The sequence below is a fragment of the Zalophus californianus genome, chromosome 16, assembly GCF_009762305.2.
Source record: "Zalophus californianus isolate mZalCal1 chromosome 16, mZalCal1.pri.v2, whole genome shotgun sequence".
Taxonomy (NCBI): Eukaryota; Metazoa; Chordata; class Mammalia; order Carnivora; family Otariidae; genus Zalophus; species Zalophus californianus.
The window spans coordinates 16847169-16863889 of NC_045610.1; the positions used below are offsets into that span (position 1 = coordinate 16847169).

Genomic DNA, 16721 nt, shown 5'->3' on the forward strand with positions numbered 1-16721 from the left:
GTACCAGGCCAGACTTTGGGCCAAACGTGCACCTGTTGCTCTCTGAATCCTTACAACAGTCCTATGAAGAAGCGTAGTCCTGATACCCCATTTTACAGTTAAGGAAATTGAAGCCTGGAGGGTCCCAGGTCACATGACAGGTAAGACCTGCTCAAGACCTGGGAAGGATTTCCTGAGCTGCTCTCGAAGGCCCTGGGTGGAGGGGTCCTCGTAATGTCGTATGCATTTTCTTCAAGGTGCCCCACACGAAAGTCCTCAAGCGTGGACCTGAGTCAAAAGTAGAATCCATTTAATGCCGAAGGACCTGGGTGAGAACATTCAGTTCCAAGCATTGCCTCTTTGCCAAGATGTGTTCAGCACTCACTCCCCCGGGCAGCAAGTGCCCCTGCTTACCTCCCGGTGTCCCTCCAAAGGAGAGACACTTGCCCCAAGATGGCGAAGCTCCCTGCTCACATCCCACATGTGCTCTGACGTAGCCTGGGGTAAAGTGACTCCGTGCCTGTGGGCAGGGATCACTCTCCAGCTCTTTGATTTAACTGTAACTTTATCTTGGAGGGAATTTTTTATCTGTTAGAGCCAGAGGGCTTGTCAGACTGGTCCCTCCATCCGGCTCCAGCTTGTTAGGAATGTCTGGACCAAACATTTTGTCTTAGAGACATCTTTGGCTTTGACATAGAGATAGCTATTCCTTCCCCGTCTTGTTTAAAACAACAAGGAGTTCTGTTTTGACTTTCTCTGGGCAGCCCTTTGTTTGGTACTTTTTGTACTCGTATGTCTGGACACTAACATATAAGACGAGCAGGACGTTCCTTCTTGCCTCTGCAATGTTGCATGAGTCTCTCTGTACCCAGAATCCCTGCTTGACTTCCATTCCCCTGGACCCTGGAGGTTTCCAAAACCAAAACCAACCATTGCTCCAGGCAGCAGATAATTCTCAGCACCGGGTGGCTCTGGGGTGTGCGCTGGGCTCTAGTGTTCCCCTAGACTTGGCCTGGTAGTTCCTATTATCTTATCAGCTCACTGGTGCTTCTAGATAGATTAAAAACACATGTATATTTTTCTTTCAGATTTTTATTTAAATTCTAGTACATTAACAGACAGTGTAATATTTAGTAGAGTAGAACTTAGGAATTCATCACTTACATAAAAGCCCCGGTGCTCATCACAGCAAGCACCCTCCTCAACCCCCATCACCCACCTGGCCCGTCCCCGATCCTCTCCCTCCAGCCACCCTCAGTTTGTTCTCTATCCTTAAGGGTCTCTTATGGTTTGCTTTCCTTTCTCTCTCTTTTCCCCCTTCCCCTATGTTCACCTGTTTTAAAAACATGTCTTTTTTTAAATCCAGGAGTTTTAATTGTTTTCAGTGAGGGCGTTGGCATGAACCACCTAGCCTGCCATCACTAGACGCAGAAGTTCTCACATAAATGGATTAATAATTTATATTATTACCAGTGCTTCTTGATAATCTACTTAAATCCTTTCATTTGGTTTTCAAAGGAAGAGGAGACACTGCATTAGTTCCTTGAGGGAAGAAGCTAGATCTGTTTGTTTGTTGACTTTAGTATTCCCCACACAGGGAGGAAATGATGTCCGGGGCTGGGATTTGGGAGAGGCAAGTAGAGGCGTTCTCCACAGACGTCAAATTGAAGAGGGGGGACGGTGTTTGCCAAAACACTCAGGAATCAAAATAAAGACTATTTTACCATAATATTTTTAAAAAAAAAAACAAAATGAATGCAAAAAAGTCCCCCGTCAGCAGATTTCAACATTTTAAATAAACAAAAGATCTGACCCTGGACTTGCCTGTCTCACCTCACTCACCTTACCTTGATCTGGCCCTGCCAGATCTTGTCTTTTTTAAAATATTGCACTAAAATAGTACTCCTTGATTACTAAAATGGACTTAACTGTTGTGCCCCAGGTGAGTGCCTCACATGTGCCACCTCGTCCTGGCCCCAGGCTTTTAGTACTTTAATCTCTGTGAGCCTCTGGTTGTCTTGCAGCCTGGGTGGGCGTGTGGTGTGCAGTCAGTGCGTTCCTGTGCCCAGCAAAACTCACGCACGGATTTGCGTTAAGGCCTGTCACTCCTAGTTTGTGTGATGTTTCCTTTACTCACTTCCTCTAAAGGCAAGTGCTCCAGGACCCAACAAAGAGAAGGCAAATCCGTCTTCCCCTTCTCGGTTTACTTACCAGATCCCTGGCTCTGCGCTTTTTAAGGCTGCCTTCAGTAAACAATGAGTAGCTTACTAAAAATACTCTTTTTCACCGAAGCCAAGTTACGAAAAAAGAAATATATATGAGCAGGCAGGGCCGTCCGTGCACAGGGTTTGTCTGGAGCAACACACACTGGCTCCCACAGGAGCTTGAGGCCTCTCTGAACTGCGCTGGATTTCACACACCTGCCATCAAGATGAGATGAGTTATAGAGGGGAGGGCTCCTCACCGTGTCCGTCCCGTCTTTCCGTGTTCCAAAGCTATCTCCCTTAGTAGCTGGGTCTAGGGGTGAGGAGGGTAAGTCCGGAGGAGGGTCTGCGATCGGCCGGGCTCCTGTTTGGAAAAGCCTCCTCCCAGACTTAGGATAACACTGTTGGGAAGATGGCTGTGTGTTTAACAACTTCCCACTTTATTACCTGCAGACAAAGAAGAAAATATATAAATAGATGTTTAACCACACAAATAGTTTACCTTACTGCTTTCTTTGTGACTATGAAGTAATAAAACAAAATTAAATCAAGAGCAATAATGATTTCGGCCCCATGGTTACTAGGCAAAAACTGGTATTTATGTTCTCTCTGGAAACCAAAGCAAAATAAGAAAACCTATAAACTGAGCGTTGGGAGCACACCATGGCATTTTTCTTGGGAGACATTTTCACTCGAATTTTCAAGTAAAAAGTACACAAAGTTGTTTTTTCCTTCCATGATTCTATTCATGACGAGGGCCTGGGGCAGGCAGTCACTTGTGGTTGAGACACGTCGTGGCAGAACCCAAGCTAAGGCGCTCAATGCAGAAAGCAGAGAGCTCAAGAAAAGGGAAAAGAGGGAACACATACCCAGGAGCCCAAGGCCTCTCCAATCTTGAGAACCTTAGAATCTCTCCTGGACACAGGTAACTTCCATCTGACAGCTGAGAAATGCAGGAGGAAATGAAAACAGCCCAGACAACTATGAGGCCTTAGGACTGACAGATGCTGTGGGGAGTCATCCAGTTTATTCCTCCACTGTCTGGCGAGACAGGGCCCAGACCACTCTTCATGGTTGCCGGTCTCTTCCCCTTTGCCTTGAAAGGGTTGCTTTAACTCCTCAGAAACAACTTTCTGAGAGCTTGGCATCCCCGCTCTAAGGGTTGAGATGGGGGTGGAGAGGAAAATCAATATAAACACCTGGCTGTTTTCTGCTTGCAGCTCGCGAGGCACAGAAATGAGTGAATTCTATGAGTCAGAGTTCAATCGAGGATCTGTCACGTTTGGGGGGATTTCCTGAAAGGATCTCACCTTTGGCACTTGGTGTTCCTGGTATCAGAACTGCCCCCATCTGCAAGGATGTTGTTATGATTTGTAATGTTTCTTGGCATTGCTCTTTCAGTTCATCATTTGCAGTTTTTTAATGAGCCCGCCACAGCTCCGACTTTTCCAGTATAACTATCCTCAGTGGAGTATCATCCTGGGTTACTGCATAGGAACCTCATCTTTCATCTGCATCCCCACATATATAGCTTACCGGCTGATCATCACTCCAGGGACATTTAAAGAGGTAGGTGCTAGTGTGTGTGTTCAGACTAGTAATTGTTTTGGGAGAAAAGGATTTTCTGGTTGTGCTCTATTCAGAGGAGATGAGTCCCCCACCAGTTGGCTCTCCATCTTATGTATTTACATGCCTACACCAATGTGCAGACCTGTAATGGCTGCCACCCCCATGAGCCTTAGATGCAGTGGCAAAAGAGAGAGCTGGTTATTTGCATGCAGCAGAGCACACAGCTTGAGGTGTGGATAGCATTCTAAACTTATCAAATGACTACTTTGCCTTCTGCTTGCCGCTGGGCACAGGCATCAGATCTGTCATGTCTGCAGCAATACACATTATGGTTTATTAGAGGTTTACTTATTTATTTGAGAGAGGGAGATTTATTTATTTGAGAGAGAATAAATAAATATTTATTTGCAAGCAGTGGGAGGGGCACAGGGAAAGGGAGAATCCTCAAGCAGACTCCCCACTGAGTGTAGAACCCAAGGCGGGGCTCCATCCCAGGACCCTGAGATTATGACCTGAACTGAAACCAAAAGCTGGCCGTCTAACTGACTGAGCCACCCAGGTGCCCCTGAAGCAATACACATATTTTGACTTAAGTGGAGATTATGGTGGAAAATGTCCATGGTCATTTTTCTAACAGCAGTGTGATGAGTGCTATTTTGAAAATCATCACTAAAAAGGATGTTGAAGCAATATAATAGTTTTAGTTCAAACCACTGGAGTAAAAAAATGTTTCCATTATAGTAATATTAATATCATAATGAATAATGCTATAAAATTTTATTAATAGAACCTTATAATTTGTATAAGATTGTATATTTTTCAGAGCATCTTCATGTAGATGATCTCCTTTTGCTATCAGAATCCCTTGTGAGGTGGATGGGTAGGTATTATTAGACATAAGATATTGAGGCTGGGAATAATCTTGCTCAAAATTTCCTTATTTCAGTGACTTGTCCAAGGATATAAGTACAGGGATGCTCAGAATCCAGGTTTTCTAATTCCTGGTCCAGTTCTTTTCACTTGTCCTCAGGGGATCAATAGTTTATGTAGAAATTGGCACTAGAGGTTTGGGAGCGGTGAGTTGCCATTTTTCATCCAGTGCCACCAGAGTTCGTAGTTGAGGTCACCAGGATTCCCAATAATGTGGTACTTTGTTATTTCCGGAATTGAAAATGTTTGTTACTTGTTTGGTTGTCTTTCTTGCCATAGCAGGAAGGTTATTGTGGCAGAAGAGCCTGAAGAAGTCTGTAGGTGGGTGCTTTTGTAGGGGATGAGCTCAAAGGTGAAGAGTGGTATTTGGGGAAAGCTAGAAGGGACCGTATCTGTAACGACCTGAGAACTGAGGTGGTCAAGGGCTCTTAGATGCAAAACTCAAATAGGAGACCATCACACTCATCTTCCTAAAACATTTCATAAGAAACATTAAGCAAGAGTACATAAGGCAATTAAACATCAGCTCTTTCTGAGAACAGCTGAGTGCATTTCTTTTTCCAAACAGGAAAACTGAATTCTAGGTGGACAGAACTCTGCATGGAGTTACTTATTTCCTGCACTGAAACCAGTCCTATCACAACCTCATTCTTCCCCAAGGGCCTGGGACCCTGGTGTTGCTTGAAATACACACTCAGACTCAGAATCATTGGATTTATCCCTTCAAATCATCCTTTATCATGGTTGTGATGATCCACTGGTTCCACTGATTAAAATCCAGAGGTCAAGGTCAGGGGTGGGAAGTCTAGTTAGGTTAGAAAATGTCAGTATTCTTTGGTCAGACTACACCTCAATTCCTGGTCCTCTCTCTTGCAAATTCTCTGTTGGCCACAAGGAAATGTCACCCAAGGGTGAATAATTATTACAGCTCAGATCCATTAGCAATAGAGGTAAGTAAGGGTGATTGCACCATCATCTTTGCCACAGGCCATCATATGGGGAACAGTGGGTTTCCAGGAAGCATGATGCAGCCCGTCAAGGAAGACTGGTAGAGAAAGGAGCTAGTCAGCTCTGGCAAGTGGCTTATCTTCTCTGGACCTTAGTTTCTTCATCTATAAAATGTGCTTATTGGACTGGATTAACAATTCTCAAACTGTTTTTTAAGGAATAAAATATTCTTGGACTATCACTAGGTGTTACTGCTGGGGAAAAGGTTATGTGGTCAAATAACTTTGAAGAAAGCTGGATTAACGCAAGTTAAATAGGTTTCTTTACTACAGGACTTCTCAAAAGCCTTTATATGCCCATTTGCATGCTTAATCTCTGAGATGGATAAAGCATGCTAGGTTTTTTTGCCAAGCACTCCAAGGGACTATTCTTTGTGAATACCAGACTTGCTGGTCCATAACATTCTATCTATGAGGGAGGGAGGCCGCATATGAAATTTTGGTATAGTTAAAAAAAAAAAAAAAAGACTAAGGTAAATTTCTTAACTCTTTTGGGCCCAACATATAAAAGGTTGGAGTTTGTGGAATGATCCTCCACTTGCTCACCTGGAATTTGGAGGATATCACATGCACCTGCAGCCTGGAAGTCTCCAGTTTGGAGTCATCAACTAGATTAGGTCATTGTTGTAGAAAGTCCTAGTAAACTGCACAAAGATATTGGGAAGATGGGCCCTCATAAGTAAGCGTTCATGAAGATGTCAACAGTGATCAGTTTCTTAGATTATCACCTTGCAAAAGGCCAAGGCCTGGCAAATTTTGAGAGCAGTGGTAGTCTGGCAACTGGAATGCTGCCAAAATAGGGAAAACAAAAGTGGGCCTCGCATTTTGGGAGATCAGTAGCCAGAAGGGCAGCAGAATGGGTGGCTGGGAACTAGGACACAAAAGCCAAAAGTTCTGCTTTGCAATGTTGTTCATTATACCTCAGTGCTCTCTTCTCTTCCTGCACAACATAGCTCCACTCAAGACTAGTTAGAAAGATCTGCGTCCAGTTCCCAATTAGCAAGACTTAACTCTGCATAATCAGTTATGGTTTACATATTCATCTCTGGGGAGGGATGATTTGTGAAATTTTGCTTTCTATGGCTTGACATGTCCAGGTAGCTGATGAGGGCTGCAGCAGCTCCTTTTTAAGGAGATTTCTGGCGTGAAATTTCTGTTCTCGAATGTTAAGGTCATTAGGAACACAAAATATACAATTTTGTTAATTTCATTAACTATGCAGATGGAACTGTTTGAATTCCATAGGCCCTGCTCCATAAAGAAGAACAAACTCCCAGAATCAGGAAATAAAAGATTGAAGGACTGAAACTAATATAACATTATGTATTAACTGTCTCAAAAAAAAAAAAAAAAAAAAGACTGAGGGGGACTGACTAAATACTTTTTCAATCCAAAATAAAAAGGACAAGTAGCAGAGCTTCACCTACAATCCATAAATCAAAAACTGCTTTCAAATCCAGTTTTGCCCACTTCCTGTACATACTTTCAGCCATCAAAGATTTTGCTAAGCAACTTAATAAAGATTTTCCTAAGCCTCTGAAGTGCTTCTGTTTTCCCTTCTTTACATCCCTGAGCTGCTTCATGTCACCCTGATGCTACGTTTTACATGGTGGGCTGTATGTTTCATACCCAAGCCCAAGTGTATTTCAGATCTGTCTTAAAGCTTCTGTGGATCTCAGCTGTTTCCAAACTAAAAATTCCTAAAGTCTTCCCTGTAATGAGTCCTATGTCAACATGAGTTTGCTTTAGGAGTGATTGATTTAAATGGTCACATCTTTTTAAAAAGTTTTGTGATAATTTGTAACCCTCTATGAACTAACTTCACAGGTAGATTCCTGAGATCAGTAATATCCCAGCCATTATAGCGGCTGCTGACACGGTGCATCATGCGCCCGGTGTGTGTGCAGGGTGCAAGGAGCCTGGCTGGGGCAGGGTGGGCGGTGTACAGGGTCCAGCATTCGCTCTGCTCCCTGTGCCCTGTGTGGCCACAGGAAGCCTCCTCGGTGCCAAGAAAAAGATGTGCTTTCCCAGGTCCTTGAAAGCATGTTATACCCCAGTGGAGGTTCAACTGAAAGATCATCATTTTCTCCCATTAGTGTTACAATGATTTTTGTAATTAGTTGACAGATGCTTATAGTTCCTGAATATATCATTTTTTAAGTTGTATGTATGTATTTAAAGTGATCTCTACACCCAAAATGCGTTCAGACTCATGACCCTGAGGATCAAGAGTCACAGTGTCCAACTGAGCCAGCCAGGTGCTCCCTGAACATAGCATTTTTATCTATATTTGAGAAAAGATAAATTGGGAATTCTTTTCTTTTTTTTAATTTTTAAAAATTTTATTTTATTATGTTATGTTAGTCACCATACATTACATCATTAGTTTTTGATGTAATGTTCCATGATTCATTGTTTGCGTATAACACCCAGTGCTCCATTCAATATGTGCCCTCCTTAATACCCATCATCGGGCTAACCCATACCCCCACTCCTTGGGAATTATTTTCTTAAGGAAAGTCAATGAGACTATTCCCACTTACTAGTAAATGCCATTAAAATGCTATTTAAATGTTTTAATATTAATGTTGAAATATTTTTGCAGTACTGTTTTATGAGTGTTTGTAACATCGTATTTTCTTCCCAACAGCGTATTATTAAAGGTATCACTCCAGAAACAGCGACAGAAATTCCCTATGGGGACATCCACTTGAATGCCATATAACAAGCTTCCGTGAGGGGAAAATGGCTTCCAAACAACCTCTTCCTCTGGTTCTGACAAGTCATGCCTCGCCTTCTCCCCTCAGTGAACAAGTTTCCAGCTACGCCTGACAATGGAAGGGCCTTCTTCATGGAGAGACAGTCCCAAAAGACTATGGTGCCCAGACCCTTATGGCCTCCAACTACTTGTTTCTGGGAAATCTCCTGGACATATCACCACATTAGCTCTATGACACAGCTAAACTGGACTATTTTGGATGTGTGAGGGTGTGTATGGAGGTGATGAAAGCCACCATCTAATCAGTTAGGATTAGGCTAAGAATCAAGTTTGTACAAGTCTCCTGTGTCACTTCTTGTTATGATCATTGGTATCTGACATCCATTGCTTCTAAAGGTTTCACTGTTCATGAATGCATAAGCCACGTAGGAGAAAACAGGGATGCCGTTTTGCTAGCCATCTATTTTCTGAGTAGCATAGAATTCTGTAGCTGAAATCTACTAGAACCCTGGAACCCGTGTGCTGTTGTGGAGTCCGCAGAGGGAGAGGTAGAAACTAAATGGAAAATGTATTCATGTGAGCATGTGTGTCTGTGTATACTGTTGTTTCAGTGTATCCTTGTCTCTATTCCAATACTTTGGGCCCATTACAAACTATATGAATTTCCTCTAATTTTTCTTACATTAACAATTCCACCTGCTCAAATGTGTATGTATGTTATTATAAGGGTATCATTGCCAACTTTGCCTTCTCCAATGACCCCGCTTTAGCGCGCACCTTCCTTTATGGGCCAGTGTTTAGCATTTGCTGCACTTCATTGCCATCTTCCTGTCTCTGCCAGCTAAACATTCAGGATAATGTTCCACAGGAAAATCTGGCCTGTTTCATTAGTGACTGTGGCTTGGCCGTAAACTGCTTTGAAGACGGATACTGAGAAAAGCGTCTTCGGCGTTCAGTTGACTATCTGGTTTAAGCTCTGTTTCAAATGGCCGGGTTTGACCGCTCAGGTTACCTTGCTTTGTGAAGAGAGGATAAATCCAATTCTTGCTTATAGGGTGTAGAGTCTGGCACCCTGACCTTAACCAAGGTCACCCTCAATCTAGAAGTAACTGGAGACTCTGGGTTGGCCTTAAATGGAATTCCCCTAACACTTCCTGGTTGACCACCAGGATTGGGAGCCCTCCAGCTAATATTCCAAGATTGAGGCTAACTGGAAAAGGGTCAGTTAAATGAATAACCTTGCATTCCACATAAAGCCTTGAATACAGATCAAGTAAATTTGACCTTGAGTGGCTTGTGACTTTCAGATGCATAACTAAAGAAGTAAATTTACCTTGTAGTGTAAGATTTCCTCACCAAAATCTTGAAGGGAATAAAGCCTAGTCGATGATAAAAGGACTCAATCATCTTGCCCCACATCATTTCAGTCCTCTATATATAGCATTTAATTCTAACCACCTTACAGAAAGAAGACCCATATAGCAGAAGCTTGGTTTTATCCAATTACAGATGTTCCTCTCTTGGCTTCTTTCCCCAACAATCTCTGCCCCAGCCATCTTCTTGTACTCCCCCTACATTCTTCTATTTCTGATTCTTTGCTTCTCCCAGCAGGATATTTTCCTTATAGATGTGAGCTGCTGAGAAGTTTCCCAAAATATTAGAGGAAAAGAGAAGAGGGATTAAAAAATGTCCCTCACTGACCTACCTTCATTATCTTTGCTCTTTCATCCCTTCATGCTACCTTATTTCCATTCTCTTTGCTTTCTAGTGTGCTGAAAGGAGAGGAGTTGTGTAAGTGGCAGCGTAATTCAGTGGTAAATAGCTTTGCAAATTTTAAGAACTACTTTATAAAGATATTCAGATACGGATTCTTTCCATCCCACACACACTTAACGCATGTTTCAAAGACATCATTTTTTAAAAAGCACTTTTTCAAACAGAATGGAGTTTTGCCAAGCCAGGTGCTGAGGGAATTATATAGGTGTTTTGAAAAGTTTTCACACTTCACTGGACTTAAAAAAAATAACAAAATCTCTGTTCTGCACAGTTTGCATTTACTTGATCCCTATTTACTATCATGGATTTTTTTTTTAAAGGAAAACTTAGAAGTAGGTAGGTGGACTTTAATCTTTTAAAGATCTTTTACATCTAATGTAGTATTTACATAAAAGTAAAGAATAAAAGTGAAATTGAATTGTAAAGTTATTTAAGTACTGAAGTTAATTTTTTTTTTTGCTGTGATTTTATTAGTAAGAAATACCCAAGAAATAGGCAAGACACAAGATAAAGGCATGGAGGGCAATTCAGCTGATTAAGGTTGTTTCCTATATTGATAAGCAATGAAGCCAAAGAATTCATCTCCCTTCCAGAAAACTTACAACCTATTTAAAATTTATTCCATTTACTGTTTAGAATGCATATGACTTATAACCTAAATTCATTGCCCTGGCTGCCCCATCTGGAGATGAAGACCCTCACAAGCACAAAGTCAACAAAATAGCTCCAAAATCAACTAGCGAAAATCAAACCAAATAAGGAAATCTCACAATAAGGCAAAAAAAAAAAAGGTTATTTGGTGAGATGAGTCACTCCCTCACCATCCTCTTTTTACTAAGCTTGTTAACTTGTGACACCAATCTTAAAATTTAAGCTTAAATATGAATTTCCATTTAACCCATCCACCCCACCTCCACGCCTGAAAAGGGAGATTACTCTCCTATAATTACAATCGTATTCTCTCTGATAAGTAGGAAGGAGTGACCCGATATGTTCTACCTGTTGTATAATTGATTTGGGGGTTCACTGTCAGAGCAAAGCTTAAAACTATGGAATGCAATGGCTTAACTGTGGTGTTCTTACCCATATCTTAGTGCTTAGCTACAGAATCATACAATCCAAGCCTGGTTCCCTTCTTAGCAGTTTCTCAACTCCTCTACTCATAAATCAACAACTGGTGCTTAAGATACCAGAATTGTTCAGAATGGTGTCATTAAACACGGCAGTAATCAGAGGACATCCTTTTCTTCATTCTTTTTTTTTTTGGTCGGGGGTAATGGGGAAAAGCAGTAGGTTCCTCAGAGAGACTCTGTTACAATCTGTCATCCCATAAGTAATTAAGTAATGTAATAAAAGCGAAATAGTCCTATGCTCAGTGGGAAGCCTTAAGTATGTTAAAGTCATCATGGAGCTCACACATCATTTAAAACACAAGGTGAGTTACACAAAAGGCTCTTCACTGGGAAGTTGAGTTTATAAAGTGCTTATCTGAGAAGCATGTCAGAGAGAGAAATTTATAAATTCAAATATGGGAAAAGAAATGTTACAGCAGAGATTATCCCTAAACTGTAGAAAGCTGTTCTGGTCCACTTGAAACATTCTGGTTTTTGAAGGTTTTTTTTCAGTATCAGAGATAAGTAAATTATCTTATTAAAATTCAGCGTGAGTAGCTCCATAGATGGAGTATTTCAAATTTCTAAATTTTTTTCTTTTCTTACTTTCCCTTCATTGCCTAACTCTCTCTAAATTTTAATGATAGAACAATATTTTAAAGTTTAGATAATCACATTACAGGCAGAGCAAACCTGGTGATCTAGCTAATTTCTCTGCTCTTCCTGGGATCTGGAAATTTCTAAATGAAGGTGAGGTTATTTCCTCTGCTAGAATGAAATAATACTCCTCTCAATTGGTTTAGTGGGCATTTACCTCAGTGGAAAAGATAAACATTTTAGGATGGAATCTTAAATATGTCTGTCCTTCTGTTTCATATAATTGGGACCTATTTAGTAATGTTTCTAAATGGAGTGTTTCAAAACAACTCACCTTTTCAAGAGAAGAAGTCTTTTTTTTTTAAATGATTCACAATATATTTCAGTTGGAATTTCAGATGGTATTTCTCTTACCAACACATCACAATATCCATGCCAAATTGCTCGACTAAATGATAGTAGATCGTTATTTCTAGCAATTTGTAAACACTGACAGCCCAAACAACAAATATTTGGGGAAGAGGAGTTATCCCATCTTTATGCTAAAATACCTAAAATACTATAACCAAATAAGAACATTTTCTGGTTTTTTTTTTTAAGCTATTCTGGGGGTGCCTGGCTGGTTCAGTTGGTAGAACATATATATGACTCTTGATCTCAGGGTTTTGAGTTCAAGCCCCATGTTGGGTGTAGAGATTACTTAAGAATAAAAATCTTGGAAAAAAAAAAGCTATTTTGAAAGATACTTCTTATTCAAACTCTAATACTAGAAGTGCACCTTAAAACGATATATGAAAAATGCATATTTTAAAAGATAAAATTAGGGACTTCAAGAGTTTGCAGTTATTTCTTCAATGGCATTTAAAATAGGTCTTGACTGGGGCCCCTGGGTGGCTCAGTAGGTTGAGTGTTCGACTCTTAATTTCGGCTCAGGTCATGATCTCCGGGTCCTGAGATTGAGCCCCCTCAATGAGCCCCGCGCACAGAGGGGAGTCTGCTTGGGATTCTCTTCTCCCTCTGCCCCTCCCCGACTCACACATACTCTCTCTCTCTCTTTTTTTTTTTAAGATTTTTATTTATTTATTTGGCAGAGAGAGACAGAGAGAGAGGGAACACAGGCAGGGGGAGTGGGAGAGGGAGAAGCTGGCTCCCTGCTGAGCAGAGAGCCTGACTAGGGACTCGATCCCAGGATCCCAGGATCATGACCTGAGCTGAAGGCAGACGCTTAACGACTGAGACATCCAGAGGCCCCTCAAATAAATAAATCTTTAAAGTAAATAGGATTAGATTTACAAACAATTTTTCAGGATACTATATGTGTTGGACATATCAGTGAGGTACTTCAAGTTCTTGATTATGGTTAATTGAATTATATAAATGGTATTTCTTTCCCTTCATCTTTACTTTCCTCTTCCACATTACCTACAATTACAATTAAGTAAATTCCTTCTTCTATTCACTTCTGTCAAAGTGGTACACTGAAATTTCTTATTTATTTTTTACATAAAACATTTTTCAACTTTAGTGGCAGAACTAAACTGTTTTATTTGTATAAAAGTAGAATCCCTTCTTTAAGATGCATAGCATGGCCCTGTATTCATTTACGCAGTCCAGGTTAGATGAGAGATCTCAGCAAATGCCTTATGTTGTGAACTGTCAACTGTAATAACTCTTAACATCATGATATATAGATTTATTCTGTCTCACAATAAAAACAAAACTTCCAAACTCTTAAGGTTAAGATAAAAATCTTAACTGTACATTATCAAAACATTTACACAATTCCTCAACACTATACGTCATTTGCAAATACTTAGTATCAAAACTACCTAGAATTAGAAATATTTAAATTTCAGTAAAGCTAAATTACTACAATTTTTGCAATTCATGCAGAACTTTAGTGATAATGTGTTTTCACATATATCATCTCATGTGATCATCAGAACTCTGGGTGTTATTTCCCTAGTGTTGCCGATGAGGAGACTGAGGCTCAAAGAAGTCAATTAATTTGCCCAAGTTCACGGCTGAAAAGTTCCAGGACAGGACTTATTAACGCCTCGGCTTTCTGATTCAAGGCCAAAGGTTAAGATAAAATTTAATTATCTTTAAAATCATCATCCATAGAAGCCTAAATGCACAGATCCTAAATTCAAAAATAAAAATCATGAGGGATGTATTTTCAACAAATACGGACATTCTCCTTCATAATCATAATACAACCATCAAAATCAGGAAAGTGACATTGATACGTCACTGCCATTTAATCTCAGACCTTTTAGCAAAAGGATCCAGTCCAGAATCACACGTTTCATTTAGTTTCATGTCGCTTTTGTCTCCTTCAGGCCAGAACAGATTCCCAGTCTTCCCTTGACTTTCATGACCTCAATACTTTTGAAGATTACAAATCAGATATTTGGCAGAATGTCCCTCAGTTTGATTTGTTTGATGATAGATTCCTCATGATTAGATTCAGGCTAAGTATTTTGGCAAATATCGTGGGAATGATGCCGTGTTCCTCTATCTGGTGGAGCACAATTTGATTTGTCCCATATTCATGTTAACTTCAATCACACAAATAAGGTGGTGTCTGCCAGGCTTTCCGCTGTCAAGTTTCTTTTCTTTTTTGTAATTAATTAGTATTTTGTAGAGAGTGTTCCTCTGAGATTGTGCAAATATCACCTTCCTTCTCTAACTTTTATTCATGTATTTATTATGGATTCCTATTTTGTTCAGTGGACTGTAATCATTAATTTTGATGCTCAAATCATCCCATGCTGAGCCAGTGAGAGTCTTGGCAAGCTGTCTCTTTGACATGTCCCCATCATTTAGAACACTTCCTTACTTTCTGGAGTAAAATGTTCCAGGATCATCTTGTATTTTCCCTGACAAAGCCTTTCCTCCAGGAAGCCCTGCTTCCTTTTAGTGAATGATGTATTTAGAAACCAAGATTTAGGGGGTAGGTATGATCATTGCTATTGGGCTATCACTGATCCCAAGTCCTCTCATTGGACAGAACAAAAGTATGTGTGTGCATGTGTGTATTCGTGCACACACACACACACACACACACTTGCATCCATAATTATTTCTGGATCTCTACTGTGGAAACTGAGTTCACACCAGTATCTCCAATTCTAACCCAACACTGCAAAGTTCTCTCTAGCTTTCTATTTATAAACCCTTCTAGGAGAATGAGAAGCCTGGCTCCCATTATCCTGAATAGATTTCCTTATTTGATCGGTGTCCCTGAACATAAGCAATATTCTACGCCTTCTGATCTCCTTATCCCACTCAGGTTCTGACACCTCGTGCTGGGATTGTCCCCTGAACGGATGCCCTTCTCACCTTGATCAGGGTGACAACTGTGCTGGGCAGTCACACTGCACTCACTCTATGGATGCCTTCTTGACCACACCTGGGCTCAACCTCTTGCATGGGCCTCCTCTCTGCACGATTACCCCCCACCCTCATTTGGGCTGACACAGAGTGTAGGCTGCTCCTACATAATTCTTTTCTTCACTGGGTTTTAGTGACACCCAGCTCTGGGCCATGATAGCTTTTACCCTGCACAGCACCCCTTGATGGACTGAATTGCTAGGGAAGGTATGATCAAAAGGGGAGAGGATCAGTTTACATTCATAGTTATAGCCTTAAAAAGCCATCATATTTTCTTAAGGGGCAAAGTGAGGATGGGGATTAGTAGTACAATGGGGTGGGCAGAGCTTGGATAAAGAAAGCATCTTCCAGGAGAGAAACTTAAGTATATTTTTTAAACTTTTTCCCAACCCACAAACTTTCCTGCTAATTATTCCTTATTTCTTCTTTTAGGCTTTGTCTTAACACAATGAATGAGAATATAACACATCTGGCACATAGCCCTCAATTTGCTAAATGCATGAAAACATATATTTCATGTCATTCATCTGGCCTAGTTTCCCTCCATCGTATGACTGATGTCATATATTTTTCCAAGAGCAAAAACCTTCCCTGCACCAATGCAAAGAACAGACAGGATTGAGAAGACAAGGGCTCCTTTCTCAGCAACTACTAAACTAAGTAACCTTACATAAGTCACTCAACTTCACCAGCCCCATCTCCTCATGGGTAGTAATAATATAACTGATGACAAATACTGATATTTACTGGGTGCTTACTAATGTCAGGCACAGCACTGCATACATTGTTTTAAGCAAGTCTCACATCAGTCTTATGAAAGACACTTTCATTTTTTATTTTCTTAAGATTTTTTTAAAAAAGTTATCTCTATACCCCATGTGGGGCTCAAACTCACAACCCTGAGATCAAGAGCTGCATGCTCCACTGACTGAGCCAGCCAGGTGCCCCCAAACGCTTTTATTATCCCCATTTTACAAATGAGACTGAAGCTTAGAGAACTTAATTTGTCCAAGGCTATGCAGCTAGTAAGTAGTAGACCCTAGACCTCCAAGTCTCAGCTTTTATTTATTTATTTTTTAAGATTTTATTTATTTATTTGACAGAGAGAGAGAGATAGCGAGAGAGGGAACACAAGCAGGGGGAGTGGGAGAGGGAGAAGCAGGCTTCCCGTGGAGCAGGGAGCCCGATGCAGGGCTCGTCCCAGGACCCCGGGATCATGACCTGCGCCGAAGGCAGACGCTTAACGACTGAGCCACCCAGGCGCCCCAAGTCTCAGCTTTTAAACATGATGTCATAATGCATTAAAAACATTTTAAATTCGAGGGGTTACATTAGATGATCTCTAAGGTCATTCCAGTTTAAAAATCCTGATTTTAAGAAATGCTTGGGTGATATTAAAAGAAACAAAGCTTTGCATTATAATAGGCACTGG

General features: G+C 40.8%; 1 protein-coding gene across 2 annotated transcripts in view; it reads left to right on the forward strand.

The window, feature by feature from the left end:
• The window catches only part of SLC6A4 (solute carrier family 6 member 4), a 35803-nt gene extending 24325 nt beyond the window's left edge, over positions 1-11478 (forward strand). The window contains exons 12-13 of one of the 2 annotated variants that reach the window (XM_027568530.2): positions 3585-3752; positions 8340-11478. In XM_027568530.2, the coding sequence (XP_027424331.1) occupies positions 3585-3752; positions 8340-8414 (243 nt within the window). In that variant the 3' untranslated portion in view covers positions 8415-11478. The remainder of the gene's footprint in view (positions 1-3584; positions 3753-8339) is intronic. The other variant, XM_027568529.2, reaches the window with a different exon arrangement.
• The last annotated feature ends 5243 nt before the right edge of the window (positions 11479-16721 follow it).